At 45.0% G+C, this 22,308-nt stretch overlaps 1 protein-coding gene across 1 annotated transcript in view; it reads left to right on the top strand.

Moving 5' to 3' along the window:
• Positions 1 to 1,909: 1,909 nt before the first annotated feature.
• Positions 1,910 to 22,308, top strand: part of LOC109914475 (adhesion G protein-coupled receptor E3-like) — a 41,291-nt gene continuing 20,892 nt past the window's right edge. The window contains exons 1-8 of the mRNA XM_020514070.2: positions 1,910 to 2,045; positions 5,217 to 5,342; positions 7,724 to 7,785; positions 9,873 to 10,050; positions 12,899 to 13,003; positions 15,422 to 15,633; positions 18,681 to 18,842; positions 22,053 to 22,256. Of these exons, the coding sequence (XP_020369659.2) occupies positions 1,973 to 2,045; positions 5,217 to 5,342; positions 7,724 to 7,785; positions 9,873 to 10,050; positions 12,899 to 13,003; positions 15,422 to 15,633; positions 18,681 to 18,842; positions 22,053 to 22,256 (1,122 nt within the window). The 5' untranslated portion in view covers positions 1,910 to 1,972. The remainder of the gene's footprint in view (positions 2,046 to 5,216; positions 5,343 to 7,723; positions 7,786 to 9,872; positions 10,051 to 12,898; positions 13,004 to 15,421; positions 15,634 to 18,680; positions 18,843 to 22,052; positions 22,257 to 22,308) is intronic.

The raw sequence follows: 22,308 nt of genomic DNA, 5'->3' as shown, positions 1-22,308 counted from the left end.
TTCGAGATAGTAGGAACTGCAGATGCTGGAGAATCCGAGACAACAAGGTGCAGGGCTGGATGAACACAGCAGGCCAAGCAGCATCATAGGAGCAGAGAGGCTGACGTTTCGGGCCTAGACCCTTCATCAGAAAAGACCCAGAATTCCCCTTGTCCTCACGTATCACCCCATTAACCTCCAGATTCAACATATCATTCTCCGCCACTTCCGCCACCTGCAATCTGATCCCAGTACAAAGGGTATATTTTCCTCCCCACCCTTATCTGCCTTCCGGAGGAATCACTCTCTCTGTGACTCCCTCGTCCGCCCACCACCCCTGGCACTTTTCCCTGCAGCCGCAGGAAGTGCTACACCTCCCTCCTCACCTCCATCCCAAGCCCCAAGAAAACCTTCCACATTAAACAGATGTTCACCTGCACATCCGTTAATGTGGTATACTGTATCCGCTGTTCCCAATGTGGCCTCCTTCCTATAATGAGGCGACCAGAACTGAACACGATATTCCAAGTGTTCTATGTTCCATTTTCTATCTGCATCAAGGCAACTACCTTGCTGTAATTTGCACATTTTACTGTTTTTTTTTTGCTCTCTGGTGTCTCCTCCGAAACTCACACTTGACCTCTCAGGTCTTGTAAACCAGACACGCGTCTTCAAACTTTAATTTCTCTCCAGCATCGTCAAGCATATGGTCACCTGTCGAAACCATGCTCAGCCTTCTCATGATTTAAAACATGTTTATTGGTTGGACCTGGGCATCACTGGCTGGGCAGCGATCCTTGCTTATCCCTAGTTGCCCTTGAGAAGGTGGTGATGAGTGACTTTCTTGGCCCACTGTAATATATGGTATAGAAACCCAATGATGTTGTGAGGGAGGGAGTTCCAGGATTTTAATCCAGCAACAATGAAGGAACGGCGATATATTTCCAAGCCAGGATGCTGAGTGGCTCAGAGGGGAGCCTGTGGTAGTGCGTATACCTCATGCTGCCCTTGTCCTTCTTGATGGTAGAGGTCATGGGTTTGGAAAGTGCTGCTGGAAGGACATTTGGGTGAATTTCTGCAGTGCATCTTGTAGAAGGTACACACGCTGCGACTGAGCGTCGGTGGTGGTGAGTGATTAGAGGGAAGCCAATCATGCACTTTGTCCTAGATTGCAGCAAGCTTTTTGAGCTTCTCAAGAAGAAGTTAGGTAGAGTTCTCAGGGCTAAAGAGATCAGAGGGTATGGGGGAGAAAGCGGGAATAGTTGTATCACCAGCCATGGTCGTATTGAATGGTGGTGCAGTCTTGAAGGGCCGAATGGTCTATTCCTGCTCCTGTTTTCGATGCTTATCTTTCTATATGAATGTGAGCTGCTGTTGGAGGAGCCTTACTGCTGTTACTGATACAGGCATCCTCACCTTTGTTAAGAAGTTGACAGAATCTCCCAAGGTCTCTCCCTGGGGATTTCTGCTAACCCCCCAACCGCAAACCTCCCCACCACCCTCCCCCCCCTCCCCACCCCCCAACACCTAAAGCTCAAGGTCAGGAGATGGTTGGTCTAACTTGTCCATGCTGACCAGATATTCTAAATTAATCTAGTCCCATTTGCCAGCATTTGGCCCAAATCCCTCTGAACCCTTCCTATTCATATACCCATCCAGATGCCTATTAAATGTTGTAATTGTACCAGTCTCCACCACTTCCTCTGGCAGCTCATTCCATACACGCACCACCCTCTGTGTGAAAATGTTGCCCCTTAGGCCCCTTTTAAATCTTTCACTTCTCACCTTAAACCTATGCCCTCTAGCTTTTGGACTCTCCCACCCCAGAGAGAAAGACCTTGTTTAAACATGACTGAACATTGCTCCGGCTCTGGTTCTGTTGGCACCTAGCATTCCAATGTGTTTTGATGTTGCATCTTTTACAGCTACACTATCAGATTCTCCAGGAGCATGTCCCTATGGTTCAAGCCCGAAGCCAAACAAAGGAAGCCAAATGTGCATGTGCGATAAAGGGTTTCGTTTATGTCTGACAAAAGACTGCACAACTGGACAGTTGTATTGCAAAGGTAGGGTTCTCTTGATCCAGCGAGTGTCTTGCTTATTCCTGGCATTTCCCTGTTGTTTCTGGGTTAATATTCACTGGAGATCATCTTCTTCACTTGTGCTGAAAAGGCACAGTTCAGGACGGTGATGAAATAACTCTCTGCTCACGTGCATGGGTGCAGATCCAAACACATGTCCCACCAACACCATCCGAGTGAAATCATCATACAGAGAACACCATCCGATTTGAGATAACAAGGTGTAGAGCTGGATGAACACAGCAGGCCAAGCAGCATCATAGGAGCAGAAAGGCTGACGTTTCGGGCCTAGACCCTTCATCAGAAATGGGGGAGGGGAAGAGGGTTCTGAAATAAATAGGGAGAGAGGGGGAGGCGGATAGAAGATGGATAGAGGAGAAGATAAGTGGAGAGGAAACATACAGGTCAAAGAGGCGGGGACGGAGACAGTAAAGGTGAGTGTAGGTGGGGAGGTAGGTAGGAGGTGCTACACCTGCCCCCACACCTCCCCCTCACCCCCATCCCAGGCCCCAAGAAGACTTTCCACATCAAGCAGATGTTCACCTGCACATCTGCTAATGTGGTATACTGCATCCGCTGTACCCGTTGTGGCCTCCTCTACATCGGGGAAACCAAGCGGATGCTTGAGGACTGCTTTGCAAAACACCTACGTTCGGTTCGCAATAAACAACTGCACCTCCCAGTCGCGAACCATTTCAACTCCCCCTCCCATTCCTCAGACGACATGTCCATCCTGGGCCTCCTGCAGTGCCACAACGATGCCACCCGAAGGTTGCAGGAGCAGCAACTCATATTCCGCTTGGGAACCCTGCAGCCCAATGGTATTAATGTGGATTTCACAAGCTTCAAAATCTCCCCTCCCCCAATTGCATTCCAAAACCAGTCCAGCTCATCCCCACCTCCCTAACCTGTCCTTCCTCCCACCTATCCCCTCATTCCACCTCAAGCCCCACCCCCATCTCCTACCTACTAACCTCATCCCGCCCCCTTAACCTGTCCGTCCTCCCTGGACTGACCTATCTCCTCCCTACCTCCCCACCTACACTCACGTTTACTGGCTCCATCCCCGCCTCTTTGACCTGTCTGTGTCCTCTCCACCTCTCTTCTCCTCTATCCATCTTCTATCTGCCTCCCCCTCTCTCCCTATTTATTTCAGAGCCCCCTTCCCCTCCTCCATTTCTGAAGAAGGGTCTAGGCCCGAAACGTCAGCCTTCCTGCTCCTCTGATGCTGCTTGGCCTGCTGTGTTCATCCAGCTCTACATCTTGTTGTCTCAGATTCTCCAGCATCGGCAGTTCCTACTATCTCTGACACCATCCGATTTAAAACTACAGAGAGCTGTGTGCACAGCCCAGACCATCACGGAAGCCTACCTCCTATCCATGGACTCCATTTACACCTCACGTTGCTGCGGTAAAGCTGCCAACTTCACATCAAAGACCCCTCCCACCTCTGTAGTGCTTTCTTCCAACCCCTTCTGTCAGGCAGAAGATACAGAAGCTTTGAACACATGCACCAACAGGTTCAAGAACAGCTTCTTCTCCGCTGTTGTGAGACTGCTGAATGGACTCTGCTAATTTCACATCTAATGCTGATCTTGCTTTGTGTACCTCCTGTGCAGCTGTAACCTTGTATGCCTCACTCTGTCGAAGCACCCTACGATCTGTATGACCTTGTATGGTATGATCTGGCTGCACTGCTCGCAAAACAAAACTTTTCCCTGTGTTTAGGTACATGTGACAACAATAAGTCAAGTCCGATCAAACCAGGACAAAGTAGCCCCAATCCATTAACAGCAAGACCCACTGCATCAAGTCTCATGGTGGCAGTACTACGCACCATTTGCAACATGCTTTGCCATTCCTGCTGTGGCCGAATTTAAAAACGAGAACCTTTTTACAGAGTATCTTCTAGATCATATATACTGCAGCTGATGGTGGAGGAGTACGGGGACTAAATCTAGAAGCAGGGATGATGAACTAAAGGCTTTATCCCAGCCACATTGTGTTTCTTTAGTGTTGTTCTCTCTACATTTAAGCACTCCAATTGTGAGTATTTCATTATATGGTCTCGGAAAGACCTCAGGAGCCTATCAAATGGACCACTGATCACAGAATTCGGTTTTAGACTGGTAGGCAGACTCTCGATAAGACTGGTTCAATTCAGCATCCTGATCAAGGACGGGAAGTGGGGTTTGCCAATAGAAATGCCATTAAATACTCATGGGAGGGAAAGGCTGGGGGTTGGGCGGGGGTGTGGGGTCCAATCCTTGATTCCCAGAGACCAGTCTAATCCCGGGTGTTTGTACTGGGAGAGGGTCAGTTAGGTTGGGGGCCACTCAATGGTGGTTGATGGGCCAATATAGGGGGAGGAAAAGCCTATTTATTCTTACATTGTCTTCTTCCTGGAGTTGGCCTTGCCTCCCTCCAGCTACCTAATTTCCCAAGACCCAGCAGATCCTGCCGTTCATCAGTAAATCTGCTCGAGGAAAAACCAAAATATCGAAACTTCCAACCCACCTCCTGCATTTCTGCCTCGATTAAATTCAACTCACAGAGTCTTCGAGTCATCCAGCACAGAAACAGACCCTTCAGTCCAACCAGTCCATAATCCCACACCAAACTAGTCCCGCCTTCCTGCTCCTGGCCCATATCCCTCCAAACCTTTCTATTCATGTACTTATCCAACAGTCTTTTAAACGTTGTAACTTTTTAATTTATTCATTAACGGGCTCAGGCAGCATTTATTGCCCATCGCTAATTACTCAGAGGGCAGTTTAGAGCCAACCACATTGCTGTGGGTCTGGAGTCACATGTTGGCCAGAACGGGTAAGGATGGCAGTTTCCTTCCCTAAAGGGCATTAGTGAACAAGATGGGTTTTTCTGACAATCAACAATGAATAGCTTAATTATATCCTTCCTCTAACTGGGAGCGACCAGAACGCACACAGCACTCCAGAAGAGGCCTCGCCAATGTCAAGTGCAGGAGGAGTGGGTTAGAGACGGGTTTGAGATTTTAAAAAACATTTGACTCAAACCCAATCCATCGGCTTTATGGATTTTGAAATGCAGCTCATCTGTACCACAATGCATGACATATCCATGTGCTGAACCGGTGAAAGACTGTACAAAAGATTATATTTTGTAATTTATTTACAGATGAGGACGAGTGCAAGGTCGGTAAGCCGAAATGTGGCCCAAACGCAACCTGTGTGAATACAATTGGAAAATACTGCTGCTGGTATCGAGAAGGAACACAGAGTGACAGGAAACATGAATGCTCAGGTGAGACATTATTAGGATGACTGATGTAAAGACTACTTTAGAAGCTGGAAAGTTAACAATAATTATTTTTGAATGTTTGTGGACAAAACAGTATGTATTTTGTATCCAGCCGTGTATTGACATGGCTAGCCTCAAAGGAAACAACCCACAAAAGATCTTTGTCATGTGGATTTACCAATGATGCTTTAATTCCCGGGCCAACTCGGAAAGATCTCCAGCAATAGCGATGCCAGGCCCAGCAGCCAATCACATTGTGCAATGCTAACAGACAGCAAAGCCAGAAGTACTGATTAGCTTTGGTTTTTTTTGTAGGCTCCCTACAGTGTGGGAACAGGCCAAACAAGTCCACACTGACCCTCTGAAGAGCATCCCACTCAGACTCACCCCCTTACTGTGAGACTCTGCATTTCCAATGGCTAATCCACCTAATCTAAACATCCCTGAACACTATGGGGCAATTTAGCATGGCCAATCCACCCTAACCTGCACATTTTTGGACTGTGGGAGGAAACTGGAGCACCCAGAGGAAACCCATACAAACACGGGGAGAACGTACAAACTCCACACAGTCGCCCAAGGGTGGAATCCAGGCGCTGTGAGGTAGCAGTGCAAACTACTGAGACACGGTATTGGCCATAAAATAGGAATTGTTTTGGGTAACAGCTCGTTTATTAACTGCAAGAGTGAAATAAAGATTGGTTTGTGTACATGGGAATTAAATCAGAAGTGGAAACATTTTTTATTCATTCATGACACAAGTACATCACTGACTAAGCCAGCATTTATTGTCCACCCCTAATTTCCCAGAGTTCAGTTAACAGTCAACCACATTGCTGCGGGTCTGGAGTCACATGTAGGCCTGATCGGGTAAGGATGGCAGTTTCCTTCCCTCAAGAACATCAGTAAACCAGATGAGCTTTTTCCTAACAGTCAACAATGGAATCACTGGACTCTTGATTCCAAATTTTTTTTATTGAATTCAAATTCCACCACCTGCTGTGGTGGGATTCGAACCCCAGTCTCCAGGATATTACCTAGCTTTCTGGATTAGTAGTCCAGTGATTATACCACTAGGCCATAAATGGGTGTTTTATGGCATCAAAAAGCAGGTGGGGAAATAAGTTCAGGGTGGAATTTAAAGTCAGGGATGACTGATTCACCCATGAGAGGTAAGTTACTTCACCTCTTAGTTGGGCCTAGAAGGTAACCCCTAGGCCTGGTTTTGCTTGGGGAAAACTAATTAGTGTGCACAGAAGTAGGCCCCCTAATCACATTTGCCAAATGTATCTCTGGTCTCTTCCAAACCAATATTGTGGGCAACAAATTTCTAACCATGAATAAGCACACTAGCCAATGTTGGCTCTTTACCTGGGGTGGAGTGGCATATTCATGAACTAGTGGCCTAGAACGTCAGGCTAATGTTCTGGGTGGATGGTTTCAAATCCTACCAAGGCATGGTGGCTCAGAGATTAGCACTGCTGCCTCACATCGCCAGGGACCCAGGTTCATTCGCACCCTTGAGTGACTGTCTGTGTGGAGTTTGCATGTTCTCCCCGTGTCTGCGTGGGTTTCCTCCCCCAGTCCAACGATGTGCAGGTTAGGTGAGTTGGGCATGGGGAATACAGAGATACTGTACCAGGGTGGGTCTGGGTCAGATGATTTTTGGAGGGTTGGTGTGGACTCTGTGGGCTGAATGGCCTGCATCCCGACAGTGAAATTTGCATTCATTAAATGTTGACCATGTAACCATTGTAAAAACCCATCTGGTTTTTTCATACCCTTTAGGGAAGGAAACTGCCATCCTCACCTGGTCTGGTCTACACGTGACTCCAGACCCACAGCAATGGGGTTGATTCTTAACTGCCCTCTGGGCAATAGATGCTGAACTGGCCTGTGATACCTACCTCTCATCCATGAATAACAAAAAAATGCCTGATTACTTCTTAAAACAGTTTGCACCACACAAAACAATTATTCTGTCTTTTTTTTAAAATCTTGCATGATATGTTTTTGGACTCTAAAATACCAGAGTTAGATATTTTACACTTTAACAACAAGATGCCAAATTCTGCTTGTCACACAATGTAAAGTTTATTACTTGGCACTATTTGACAGCCATGTGTGCCAAAATGCCTTCACCACTGCCAATCTTACAATAATGTGTTCAAAAAAAAATAGAATGAAAGCTTAATCTGCAAGTCTCAGCCAATCCTGAGCAAATTGTGAACATTCAATTTCAAAATCTTGAGTTAAAAATCCACTGCTGCTAACCGTTTAGAATGAAATGTGTGTCTTCAGTAAACACACTGCAGGGCAGGTGTGAGCTGTAATAAGTTCTGAAATAACCCTGTGATGCTAATCTGTGCCTTCAATTCTCTCAGGATGTGAAAAAGAATGCTATATTCACAAGAACTCAACCAAATCCAGTGTTTCTGAGCAAATGGTAAGTCAGTAAAACTGCAGAAGAAAACAAAGCCCCACAACAGTTACTGTCTTGGTTATCCACGTTATTTATTAATGACTTGGATAACGGCATAGAAAGTTACACATCCAAATTTGTTCATCGTACAACTTTAGACAGTATTATAGACAGTGTAGATGATAGCATGAAATGACAAAGAGATATTGATAGACCAAGTGAATGAGCAAAACTGTGGTGGATGGAGTTTAACATAAGCAAGGACTTGGACAGAAAAAGGATAGATCAGGGTAATTTGTAGATGGTACAAAGTTAAACACAGTGGTTGTCCAAACAGACTTGGTGGTTCAGGTGCACAGATCTTTAAAATGCCACAAAGGTACAAAAAATAATCAAGGCAGCTCGTGGAATGCTGGCCTTTATATCTAGCAGACTGGACCACAAGGATGCAGAAGTTATGCTGCAGTTATACAAAACCCTGGTTAGACCACAACAGCTCTAAAGAAGGGTTACTGGACCTGAAACATTAACTCTGACTTTTCTCTTATGGGTGCGGAGTCACATGTAGACCAGACCAGGTAAGGATAGCAATTGCTTTCCCTAAAAGAAATTAGTGAGGCAAATGGGTTTCTTCCAACAATTGACAATGGATTCATGCTGCTAAACCTGCTGAATTTTTCCAGCAATTTCTGGGTTTTTTTGTTTCTGATTTCCAGCATCTGCAGTTCTTTCATTTTTTTATCTGGTTAGACCCCATTTGGAGTACGGTGAGCAGATCTGGGCACCACATCTTAGGAAGGATAGACTGTCCTTGGAGGAGTACAGTGTAGGTTTACAGGAATGATACCTGAACTTCAGGAGTTAAGTTGTGAGGTGAGATTATACAAATTTGGTCAGTTTTCTCGAGAATTTAGAAGGTCAAGGGGTGATCTGATTGAAGTTTTCAAGATATTAACTGGAAAAGGCAGGGAAGATAAAGACAAACTATTTCCACTAGTTGGGGATTCTAGAACTAGGGGCATAGTCTGCGAATTAGGGCCAGACCGTTCAGGAGAGATGTTAGGAAGCACTTCGACACACAAAGGGTGAGAGACGTTTGGAACTCACTTCCACAAATGGCAGTGGATTCTGAATCTGCTGTTAATTTTAAATCTAAGATAGATAGATAATTTTTTGATAAGCAAAGATGTTAAGGGAAATGGGCAAAGTATATGGAGTTACAAGACAGATCAGCTGTGATCGCATTGAATGGCAGAACAGGCTCAGGTGGGGGAGGGCTGAATGGCCTCCTCTCGTTTCTATGTTGCTGACTTGCATTGCTATAGTGCCATTCAGAATTGTAGGCTGAAAGCACTTTTAAAGACCAGAGGATGGGAATTATGCAGTGAATAACTCAGAAACCACAGCCCTGTGGCTAAAGTGAAGATTTCTTCTGGAGATGAGAGGAAGCAGTGACAGAGATGCACTAAGTTAATGCAATAGGATTTTACGATCTTGAGAGATATGAGCAGGAGAGTGATTGAATCATCTCAAACTGTCTGGATGGGAACAGCTTCAACTACACTCAAGAGGCTTGACATCATCCAGGACAAAGCTGCCTATATAATCAGCTCCATCAACCCCCTATTCCACACCCCATGCTCAGTTGCAGCAGTGTGTGCTATCAATAAGGTGCATTGCAGCAACTCAGTAAGGATCCCCTGACTGCATCTTCTAAACCCACACTTTCGGCTACCTAGAAGGTGAAGGGGAGTAGACACGTGGCAACACCAGCCCTTGAAAATTCCCTTCCAAGCTATGCATTATCCAGACCCGGAACCACTGTTCCTGCATTGCTACTGTGTCAAAATTCCGGATTCCTCCTTACACCCCACCCTTAAAACTGTGGGAGTACCTACACCCAAAGAATGCAGCAATTCAAGAAACAGCTCACCACCACCTTCTCCAGGGCAACTATGGACGAGGAATAAAGGTACTGCCCGCATACCACGAAATATTAAGTTTGTAAAAACACACTGAGGAGAGATATTTAGCATGTCATTGCTCGTTTGAATTACAATAACAGCAACATGCAAATTAAAAATGACTTTTCTGAATCTTGTCGTTAACAGTGTCTGAACTCATGTCAAATGAAGGATTTATACGATAAAATGTACAGAGGGTTTAAGGAGGTATCAGATGAAAACAGCAAAGTTGCGCGGATTCTGGATAATGCAGAACGTGCTCTACGATCTCTAGTCGAAGTTCCATGGAATCAAAGCGAAGAGCGAAAATCGTTGGCTGAGTTTGGTAATGAGCTCCCACTTTTCAAATCTGTGACTGTGTAGAATCTCAGTCCTCCCTATCAGTTACCAGAAATGTAGTGTTTGTCCCCATCATGCAGTGAGACAGAGCTCTGCATGTTCCAATTCTCACTCATTGTCACATACCCAATAGAATGGTGAACATTAGGAACTAATGGAGACCATGCAGCACCTTGATTCTTCTCTGCCATCCAATCAAATCACGTGTGAACTGAAATTCAGTTCATTTGCTATGTGTCTTTTGGTAGGTAAATGCAGTGCTCATATAATCCCTATAGCGCAGAAAGAGGACTTTTGGCCCATTTCATCTGTGCCTACCCTCCAAAGGGCACCCCATCCAATCCCTGTAAGCCTGCATTTCCCATGGCTAACCCACCTTGCCTGCACATCCCTGGGTACATTGGGTAATTTAGCATGGCCAACCCAGCATAACCTGCACATCCCTGGGCACATTGGATAAGTTAGCATGGCCAACCCACCCTAACATGCACACCTGGACTGTGGGAGGAAACCAGTGACGAGGAGGACATGCAAAGTCAACATAGACAGTCACCCGAGGGTGGAATCAAACCTGGGTCCCTGGCGCCGTGAGGCAGCAATGTCAACCACTGGGCCATCCTGTTGCCCAATGATCAATGGTCCAATTGCTCTGTGTTTGATCTGGTGTCTGAGCTAGCTCATTCTGCTTGATTTTTTGAACCGAGTGTGAAATAACAGCAATGGAATCAGACACACAGAGGCAGCTGAAAGCTAGCAGCTCCCACATGTGTGAAGAAATGTTGTGACTGCGGAGATATTTTAAAACTCCTATAATCACATTCTATTCTACTCTTAGAGTCTGATGTGTCACCTCAGCATTGCTCTCAGTTGAGCCCACAATACCACTCACTCAGGCCTCTGGCCTCACCAACCCCACTTGTCTTATTCCAACAAGTCTTATCCTTGGCTTCCATCAATGAGTCTCACAGCTGGGTGCAATCCCAGCAGTGGCCAACTCTCCCAGTGGCACTGCTGGGACTGAAGAGCTCAGAGATGCAGAGAGATCTGAGTGTCCTTGTACATAATTTACAAAAGGTTGGTTTGCAGATACAGCAAGTAATTATGAAAGCTAATGGATAGTTATCTTTTCTCATAAGGGGAATTGAATACATAAGCATGGAGGTTATGCTTCAGTTATACAGGGCACGTAGTGAGACCACATCAGGAGTACTGTGTACCATGTTGGTCTCCCTATCTGAGGAAGGGTTTAGATGTGTTCAACACAGTTTAGAAAAGGTTTACCAGGCTAACACTTGGAATAAGAGAAATATCCTAGCAGGAATGGATGGGCAGTCCAGACTTGCATCTACTGGAGTTAGATGAATAAAAGACAACTTGGTTGACATGTTAAAATTCCTGGGAGGTTAGGACAGGGTTGATGTAGAGATGTCAAGTAACCAGGGTAGATGAGAATATCTGGAACTGTTTAAAAGTAAGGAGTCTCCCATTTTTAACATGAAGTGAAATTCTTCCACTCAGAGGGTCTTTGGAACTCTCTCCCTGAAAAGGTGTTGGAAGCAATGTCCTTGAATATTTGTAAGGCAGAAGTACATAGATGCTTGGTAACCAAGGGGGTGAAAGGTCATTAGGTGTCGGTGCGAGTGTAGATTGGAGGTTACCATCACATCAGCCATGATCTCATTGAATGGTGGAACAGGCTTGATGGGCTGAATGCTCCCCCATAATCCATGGGTTCATGAGCTGCCTGGTTTCCACAAAATTCTCAGACCTTCCCACAACAAATACTTGATGCTGGGATTGCCCCCTTCCTTCCAACCTATCATAGATGCGTCTAGCATGGAAACAGATCCTTCGGTCCAACTCGTCTATGCCGACCAGATATCCTAAATTAATCCATCCCATTTGCCAGCATTTGGCCCTTATCCCGCTAAACTCTTCCTATTCATATACCCATCCAGATGCCTTTTTGGATGTTGTAATTGTACCAGCCTCCACCAGGAGAGTTGTTACCACTGTTTCTTATATTCACTCACAGGATGTAGGCAATACTGGCGAGCCCAAGGTTCATTGCCCATCCCTAATCCTCCAGAGGGCAGTTAAGGGTCAGCCACATTGCTGTGGGTCTGGAGTCACATGTAGACCAGACAGCGTAAGGATGGCAGTGACCTTTCCTAAAGAGCATTAGTGAACCAGATTGGTTTTTCCCCGAATAATCAACAATAGTCATGGCCACCCCTTAATCCCAGATTGTGTGCTGAATTCAAATTCCACTCACTGCAGGATTTGAACCTGGAGATAACAAGGTGTGGAGCTGGGGGAACACAGCAGGCCAGGCAGCATCAGAGGAGCAGGAAAGTTGACGTTTTGGGTCAGGACCCTTCTTCCGAATCGTCAACTTTCCTGCTCCTCTGATGCTGCCTGTGCTCCTCCAGCTCCACCCTGCGTTATCTCTGACTCCAGCATCTGCAGTTCTTACTATCTTATGAGGATTTGAACCCAGGTCTCCAGGACATTAGCCGAATTTCTAGATTAATAGCCAAGCAATAATACTGCCAGGCCACTGCCCACTCCCCCTTGCACAATCCAGTTGTACGGGTGAGGAGGTAATGAGTAAGGAAGCGTTATTTCACTCACTTGCCTTCCATTTGAGCATGGCTTTCTGACAGTCACAGGGAGGAGCCCTCCCTTTTGGACTCAAAAGCCCTAAACGAACCCATCTCATGTTGTGGCTATATTCACGACCAAAGGGGAGCATGGATGCGAATGGTGATTTTTAAGCCAGAAAGTTGGAAGCCAATAAGGTGAAAACTAATAGTCAACTCCTGAATTTTTAGAAATCGTGATAAGGCGTCACATGAATCCTGCAAAACCCATCATGGTGTCGGCACTCGGGAACTCTATGGAGGTTGATCCAGCTTTATTTACAGACCCGGTATCAGGTAAAATATCGTTGCAAAATGTGTAGCTATTCCGAGGCAACTGCAATACAAACGAACCTAACTCATTAGCAACTCATAATTAAGTTAGGCCAAATCATGGTTACTTTTCTGATATTTTACAGCCTCCTCGGGTCCCAGAATTTAAGGGTCAGAGTAAAGACACAATTCCAGTTGGAAATCCACCACCATCATACTGGGAATGGCCTTTAAGGAACTTCCTTTACCAATTCCTGTTGTGTTACGTCTCGCTGAGGTTTTGCGATCTATTTTTTGGGCACAAGCTCATCATACCATCACCATATTGTAGCATGTGGCCTCATAGACATCAAGCTTTCAGGATCCATCTCATTTCCCAACAGCGTGACACACAGAGGGAAGCTTTATTTAATATTTACTTGAGGGACATGGTCAATTCTGGATGGGTCAACATTTATTGCCCATCCCTAATTGCCCAGAGGGCAGTTAAGAGTCAACCGCATTGCTGTGGGGCTGGAGTCACAATGGGTAAGGATGGCAGTTTCCTTCCCTAAAGGACATTAGTGAGCCAGATGGGTTTTCCCAACAATGGTTTCATGGTCATCATTAGATCCATTAATTCCACATTTTTTTAAATTTCAAATTCCACCATCTCTGGGATTTGAAACGGCGTACCAGGAATATTAGCTGAGTTTCTGGATTAATAATCTAGTGATAATACCAACAGCCATTGCCTCCAGTTGCTACAGTATATCTGAATTGCTGAGATTGAACCCAGACTCTGAAGCATCTGTGAGTGTCATGAACGTACGTAGATGCCAAATGCGATAATAATCTTCAGCACTACATGACCCATCCTTACATTTGCAGGAGCTAACGCAGTCATCACATTAGGGGTGTCAAAGATCAGCAGCTGTCACATCATTTCACTTCAATACCTGGAAGAGGCTCTGGGCTTTTTCCGAGTACAAATACAGGGCCTCATGTGAACATCAGATTCTGACCAACAGCATGACTTCCCCAGTTCTGTTTGCCTCTGAGAGAATCAATTCAAATAACATCTCCTAACCGATTACAACATGATTACTTATTGCAACTGTCACCCTCATTACTGCCCCCCGACCTCCAAAGGTGGGCACTCACGATGCCAGCCCTTACTGCCTCAGGCACATTTTGCCCATTTAGAGCCATAGAGTTTTACAGCATAGAAACCCATCATAATCACACCAGTTAGCAAGAACCTGTCTGTAGTTTTATTTTATTCATTCACAGGATGAGGATGTTTCTGGCTAGGCTAGAATTTATTGTCCATCCCTAATTGCCCAGAGGGTAGTTAAGAGTCAACCACATTGCTGTGGGTCTGGAGTCACATGTGGACCAGGCCAGGTGAGGATGGTAGTTTCCTCCCCTAAAGGACTTTAGTGACCAGATGGGTTTTTGTAGGAATTGGAATGAGGTCAGCAGGTGGAACCCAAAGAATATGAGTTTCCTGATTGGGGCTGTTAATCTGGTCCAATCAGGGAGCCCTGGCTGACTTAAAAGGGTGAATGTTAGGGATGTTGGACCATCTGAATGCCTGACTCAGTGCTATTGTCAAAGGCTGTGCATTTGTAAAGAAAGGGTGATTGGTGCTGGGATGCTGGCTTCTGAAGAGTTATTTCACCATCCAGTCTAGTTCCATTTCCTAGCACTTGACCCATAGCCTCTGGAACTTCCAGGTAGTCCTGTAAATGCTTCTTAAATGTTGTGATGGGGTCCTTTCCTCCACTACCCTTTCAGGCTATCGGTTCTAGACACCCACCACCTCGCTTGGTGAAACATATTTTCTTTCAATCGTGTCCTGGCTGTTACTTTAAACCTCAGCTGGTTTGTGACCCCCTCACTCTAAGGAGAAAGATCTTTCCCTAGCCACCCTAATAATTTTGTAGACCTCAATCAGTTCCTGCCTTTAGCCTTCTCTGGAAAACAAACCCAGACTATTTAATCTCTCTTCCTTGCTGAATTGCTCCAGCCCCCATGCTACATCCTGGTGAATCTCCTCTGCTCCCTCTCTAATGCAAACATTTTGTTGCTATAGTGCGATGGCCGATACTCCCTGCTCCCTCCCAATCCTCAGCCAAGTTTGCCATGGCCTATCACGCCTGGATATAACTTGTTGCTAATTTTACCTCCTGCTGTTGTTGAATTTACGCTCAGTGGTTTGCCTCTGAAGTGGAAGGTCATTTGTTTCAAATGCCACAGTGGTGCTAGTATCTATGTGTACTCCACTGTGCAATGTTTCCATATTTGATGGTGCCATCTGGGGATGGAGATGATAAACCAAGACTCATCCATTGAAATAAAAACCCACATTACAATTTTGTTGGATATCAGGGGTGGAAATTGTACACTGGTGTACCTTTAATGGAACAATGCTCTCTCTCTCACTCTCACTCATTCTAGGAGCAAGGAGCAGAAACCCAACCATTGCCTTTATTATTCACAAGAACATGACAACATTTTCGGACAACGATACTGTGGTGAGGGAGGACATCCCAGCCGCACCTGAACAAAAGACAGAGGTGTTGAATTCAGCAATCATAACAGCAGTGATAACCAGCAAGACAAGAATCTTTCCAACCCGCCCCATCAACTTCACCTTCAGCCATATCAGGGTTGGTTGCACACTATTTCACAATGCTCGCTGTTTCCGGTGGCATTGTTGCTTCGAGAATCTTTTAAAAAGTAGGGAGGTTTGCTAAAACTATGCACGGTATTAGTCAGACCACAGCTAGAATACTGTGGGCTCCTCATCTGAGGAAAGGTAGAGTGGCATTGCAGGGAATGTTCACTAGACTGATACAAGGCACAGAGGGACTATCTAATGAGGGGAGATTGAGTAGGTTGGGCCTGTCCTCATTGGAGTTTAGAAGAATGAGAAGTAAACTTAGTGAAACACACAAGATTCTTCAAGGGCTTGACAGAGTAGATGTGGAAAGGTTGTTTCCCCTTGTGGGAGAGTCAAGGACCAGAGGGCACAATCTCAGAGTATTTAGGACACAGGGTGGTGAATCTGTGGAAATCTTTACCACAGTCATTAAGTATATTCAAGGCTGAGACAGAGAGATTTTTAGTCAGTGAGGGAATCAAGGGTTGTGGTGAAAAGGCAGGAAAGTTGGGTTGAGGATTATCAGATCGGCCATGATCCCATTGAATGGCAGAGCAGACTCAATGGGCGGAATGGCCTACTTACGCTCCAAAGTCTTACTCTGTACCCTGTGGTACAGGGGGAGGCTATTTGGGCCCATTGTGTCCATGCTATTTAACACAGTGAAAACTGTTTCCAATGCATGTAGCTGATAAAAAGAATTCTTCAAAATGGAATTAATGTCACCAAAGCCAGAGATTGAGGGAAGTTTGGCGAGTAGATGTTTTGGATTAGCTTCCGCTCCCATTGATAAATTCTAATGGATGGAAGTTTGACATCTGCTTTCTATTCTGGCCACCCCCAACCATACCTCTACCCGCATTTTGGCATCACAGTTGGTGGTGAGGAGTGGTCCAGGTTATACAGGAAACCTATAGAAAGCAGCAAAGTGGGCCTGCTCACTGTGGAATGGCCACTAGTGACCCTGGACCATACCGTGTCCCAAAGGCAATTGATTTCAGGCATCTCAAATAGCCAATGGGGTAAGCACCACCTCCTGCTTTGCACTTTACCTCAATCCATGATTTGGGACAGGGGCAGAGTGAAGGCTACTGGATAGGGAGAAGTTGAATTATACAATTAAAAAATCCAATGATTTAATTTGAATAATTCGACTTTAATATCCCTGATTGTAAGCTGAACCTCTTTTCTACTCGAAGCTTGAGGCCATTAGGCAAAACTGATAAGTTACTATGTGTTCAGCCTGCTCATTTGGCCCAATTGCTGAGGCAGAATCTCACTATGAATGTTTACCTGATCCCCAAGAACTTCTGATAGATTCTCATCTGACTGGAGAATGTTTCAGTTGTTATGGAAAGGGTGACTAACCATGTTTGTTTGACAATTTTGTGAGCTTTCAATCAGCTTATCTTTTCGTTAAAATGATTTTTCTTTACCCGTGTGTTTATTTCCGCAAGATTTAAGATTTTTGATTCAATTAAATGTTTTTCCAATGTGAGTATGAATAGTTATGTTTGATTGGATGAGCCTTTAAGAGGGGGATTTTCTTTGATGGAGATTTGATAGCAGATTTTCTTTTATTTTAACTTCCTGAGCATCTCAAAGACTGGCCATTGTTATGTTGAGTCATTGGTTCTCTACCTGATAGAAACTTGAAGGGTGTTTCAAAGCCTGAACAGATGTCAGGACACTAAATCATTATGAAATACAGGATTTCCCCTACACACACACATATCTGACATTCCACACTGTTGAGTGCAGGAGAAGTCTTTATCCGATGGATAAAGTTCTCTAATACATATGATGCCTTACATTGTACTGGCTAATTTAAAACTTTCTTACAACACCTTAGGTGCATGTTGGATTGTAATCTGCCACTCTTACTAACCTGAGGGAAATGGTGGGCAGGGTTAATGGCATCATGGTGCAAAACTGTAGCCCTAGACACATGCCATGTGGACCTTTGGAAGCTGGTTTTCTCAGAATCAGGAGGACAAATTTTAATTGTCAATCTTCTGGGGAATCTGAACGATGATTCAGTGGTTAGCACTGCTGCCTCACAGCACCAGGGACCCGGGTTTGATCCCACACTTGGGTGACTATGGAGTTTGCACATTCTCCCCGATGCCTGCATGGGTTTCCTCCAGGTGCTCCAGTTTCCTCCCACAGTCCAAAGATGTGCAGGTTAGGGTGGATTGGCCGTGCTAAACTGCCCCATAGTGTCCAGGGATGTGCAGGTTAGGTGGGTTAGCCATGGGAAATGCAGGATTACAGGGGTAAGGTAGGGGGGTGTGTCTGGGTAGGGATGCTCTTTAGAGTGTTGATGTAGACTCGATGGGCTGAACGACCTGCTTCCACACTGTCGGGATTCTATGATTTAGGCAACACAGCAGTGTGTACTACCTCCGAGATGCACTGCACAAACTAGCCAATAATCCTCAGACTGCACTATCCAAACCCATGACCACTTCCATTTCGAAGGACAAGGACAGCCGATACATGGGAACACCACCCCCTGCTAGTTCCCCTCCGAGCCACTCACCGTCCTGACTCAGAAATATATCGCTGTTCCTTCACTGCTGCTGGGTCAAAATTCTGGATCTCCCTTTCGTCAGCACTGTGTGTGTAACCATAGCATGTGGACTGCAATGACCCAAGAAGGCAGCTCACCACCACCTTCTCAAGGGGCAACTAGGGACAGGCAATAAATGCTGGACCCAGCCAGCGACACCAACGTCCTGTGCATGACTGAAATATAAATTGTGACCAACCATGAATAATGGGCGTCATTGTGCCAACAACCCCGTTGTTTTTAACAGAGCCTGGCCATTTACACAATCACCTGGCAACGGGGAGTTCTCAGTTAAATGCAGGTATTTAAAAACTTTTTAAAGTAGGGGTGGAGGGCGACAAGAGAGAACAACAAAGACAGCGACCTGTTAAAATACAGCATGTAGGCTATAATAAAAACATGGCAAGTATCTAATTGCGAGGAGCAAAGGGGTGCTGAGAGTGGAATGTGCTTCCTGAAAGATTCCCTTGTCTTTTTTACAGGCCAATGTAAACAAGTCAATCATAAGATGCGTCTACTGGAATCGATCTCTGACTGGAACACCCTGGTCTCCCAATGGCTGCAAGCTGGTATCCTCAAATAAAACCCATACAGTGTGTCGGGCGTTTCACCTCTCCAGCTTCGCCATCCTGATGGCATTGAAGGTACTGCTGGTCAGGTTCATTCCCTCCGTTGAAATCACGGGCTGTGAAAGTGGCACGGTAGGCAGCCTGGGTCATGGAGCAGGCGGCCAAGGGAGACTGAGCAGTCGTGGGGCTGTGGCAAGGCAAGAGGGAAAGATAAAAGACCAAAGGAGATGAAGCCCATTGAATGGGCAGTGCCAACAGCTGACAGCATTCTCGGAGAATTAAACTAAAAGCTGTGCCTTTACATAGCACCTGGCACGACCACAGGATATTCCATTTGTTCTTGTAATACGAGCATAACTGGCCAGGCATTTATTGCCCTTGAGAAGGTGGCAGTGCCAACTACAACTGAGTGGTTTGAATGAAGAGTCAACCACATTGCTATGGGTGTGGAGTCACATGTAGGCCAGACGGGGTAGGGATGGCAGATTTCAGCAGCTGGAGAAATTCGGTGAAGCAGATAGGATTTCATGACAAGCTGCTCCTTACGAACAGGTCTAACCTTTTGTTCCAGACTTATTAATTGCATTCAAATTCTCCAAACTGCTGATCTCCAGGGCACTATACATTATACCTTGTACAATTAGTCTAATAAAATTACCATTAAGCTACTGTCCCCAGGAGGTTCCAGCCTGCTTTCCAGCCAGTTAAGTGCTGTAATGTAGGAAAAACGGAAACTAATTTGACTAGCACAAGTGCAGTGTCATAAAGAACAGAAAATCTGAAACAGAGATCGATATCAGCCAGGATGCTCGGGAGAATTGGCTGCTCAGCTTTGAAAATGAACATGTCAATTACAAAGCAGATAATATCAAGATTAGGAAGTTGTGGTAAAATTGCTTTGAGCGAGACCTCAATTATAGGTCACAGAATTATAGGACGTTTGAGTTCATGAATTATATTCAAGTTCAATGAGATTGTGGAGCCAGGCTGGTCGAAATCTGTCATAAATATTTGCCCTTAAGACAGTTTCAGCAGAATACACTCCATTAAACTTTCAATGATGGTGAAAATTCACACTTATATATACAGTTACATATCAGGGTGTTACTACCCATTAAAATGCTGACTGATTACAATGTACCCGATTGTAAATTTTACTTCAGCTACTTACTCTGAACTAAAGTACAACTGGAACAGTTCCTTATTTCCCACAATGTCAAGACAAAATCCCATAATATTCATCTCTCTCCACGTCTGCACAGTTCACCCTGGAGGCCATTTGATTTACTTATTTAGCAAGGTCAAATCTCTAAAGTCAAGCTGTAGCCCCATTGTTTGCTGGGTTTGAGGTATTTACTTGGCCATTTAGTCAGTGGAACAGCAATAGGCCATTCAGCCCCTCGAGCCTGTTCTACCTTTCAATGAAATCATGGCCGATCTAAGGCCTACCTCAATATGCCTGTCTTTGGCCCATATTCCTTAATACATTTGCTTCACAAAAATGTACCCATCTCAAACTTAAAATGAACAACTGATCCAGCATCCATTGCCTTTTGTGGTAGACAGTTCCAAACCTCTACCACTCTTTGTGTGTCGAATACTTCGTAACATCTCCCCCAAACGGCCTGGTCCTAATTCTCAGACTATTGTAGAATCTTCAATCAATGGAAACGGTTTACCTTTACCTGCCCTGTTTTTCCCTGTTTTTAACAGATCACTCCTTAACATTCTAAAATCTAGAGAAAACAGGCCGCATTTGTATAATCTCTCCTCAAAACTTAACCCCTGAAGTCCAGGTATCATTCTTATAAATCTGCACTGTACTCCCTCCATGGACAGTCTGTGGTCCCTAAAGTGTGGTGCCCAGATGTGTTCACAGTACTGTAAGTGGGATCTAACCAGGGTTTTGTATAGTTGCAACATACCTTCTGCATCTCCAATCCTCTGGATAGAAAGGCCAACATTCCATTAACCTTCTTGATTAGTTTCTGCACCTGTTTGTGGCATTTGAAAGACAAAGAGGACACACTCAGTAATTTATCACATTGTTTGTGTGTCTCTCCACAAGTAACCTAAGGCCTTTGTTCTAAGGCTCCAATATTGGAGGTTGGCTACACAGGGAGCCTGGCTTGTCCTGAGTCTGTTTAGCGAGGACCCCGCTCTGAGACTAAGACCGATCTGCAACTTGACTTCATTTCCCCACCTTGCTTAACCCAACAAAAAGCTATCCACTGCAGTTTTTAAAATTTCCAATTGATCCACCCCCCAAGTGGCACAGCATTTTTTGTTTGGTGTGACATTACTACCTGCCACTTCCACGAAGAAATGGTACCAGACATCATCCCTGAGATTTTAATTCATTGTCACGCCAGGAATGTGCATGCTAAATTCAAATGGACATGAAGCCATGTTACTGCAGTGTAGTGAGAACAGCAGATAGAGTTATAGAGCCATCCAGCATGGAAACAGACTCTTCAGTCTAACCAGTCCATGCAGAACATAATCCTAAACTAAACTAGTCCCACCTGCCTGCTCCTGGCCCCTATCCCTCCAAACCTTTCCTACTCATGTACTTATCCAAATGTCTTTTAAATGTTGTAATTGTACCCACATCCACGGAAGTTCATTCCACACACAAACAACCCTCTGTGTAAAACATTTGCCCCTCATGTCTTTTTTAAATCTTTCTCCTCTCACCTTAAAAATGCATTCCCTAGTTTTGAAATCCTACATCAAAGGGAAAAGACATCTACCATTATTTATCTATTCCTATACTCCTCGTTACTTTATAAATCTCTATCTATACCCCTCATTATTTTATAAACTTCGATAAGGTTGCCTCTCAACCTCCTCCGCTCCAGTGAAAAAAGTCCCAGCCAATCCAGCCTTTCTTTATAACCCAAACCTTCCATACCCAGCAACATCCTGGTAAATCTCTTCTGAACCCTCTCCAGCTTAATAATATCCTTCCACTGACTGGGGGCGACCAAAACCGAACACAGTATTCCAGAATAGGGCTCAACAATGTCTTGTACAACATCAACATGACTTCCCAACTCCTAAACTCAAAGGACTGAGCAATGAAGAGAGTAAAATGATTGCTGGGTAAAATGATGTGTTGGCCACAGTGTAACAGCACTGCCCCATTGAAACACTTCAAGCTGTTGCTGTTCTCTCCTACAAACAACTCACTGTATTTCTTCAGGATTTCAATCCTCACAAATACTCCCAACAGGGCTCAGGGAAATGGTCTCACTCATTAATCTCCCCCTCTTCTGTTCACAGGATCTCCCAGACGTGTTGGCGCTTAATGTTATCACTTACATTGGATTAAGCATCTCCCTAGTGTGTCTGTTACTGACGATTGTCACATTTGCCACTTGCCAATTGGTCAATGACACTAGGCGCACCATCCACATTCACCTGTGCGTGAGTCTGTTCATCGCTGATTTTGTCTTCCTCGCTGGAATCTCCCAAACCAGAAATCGGGTAAGGAATCCTAATGATTGTTCCATTTGTGACACCGCACTGAAGGAAGGTG

This window comes from Rhincodon typus, chromosome 38 (genome assembly GCF_021869965.1).
Source record: "Rhincodon typus isolate 14 chromosome 38, sRhiTyp1.1, whole genome shotgun sequence".
In the NCBI taxonomy this organism is placed as follows: domain Eukaryota; kingdom Metazoa; phylum Chordata; class Chondrichthyes; order Orectolobiformes; family Rhincodontidae; genus Rhincodon; species Rhincodon typus.
This window is presented reverse-complemented; position numbering and strand designations above follow the sequence as displayed.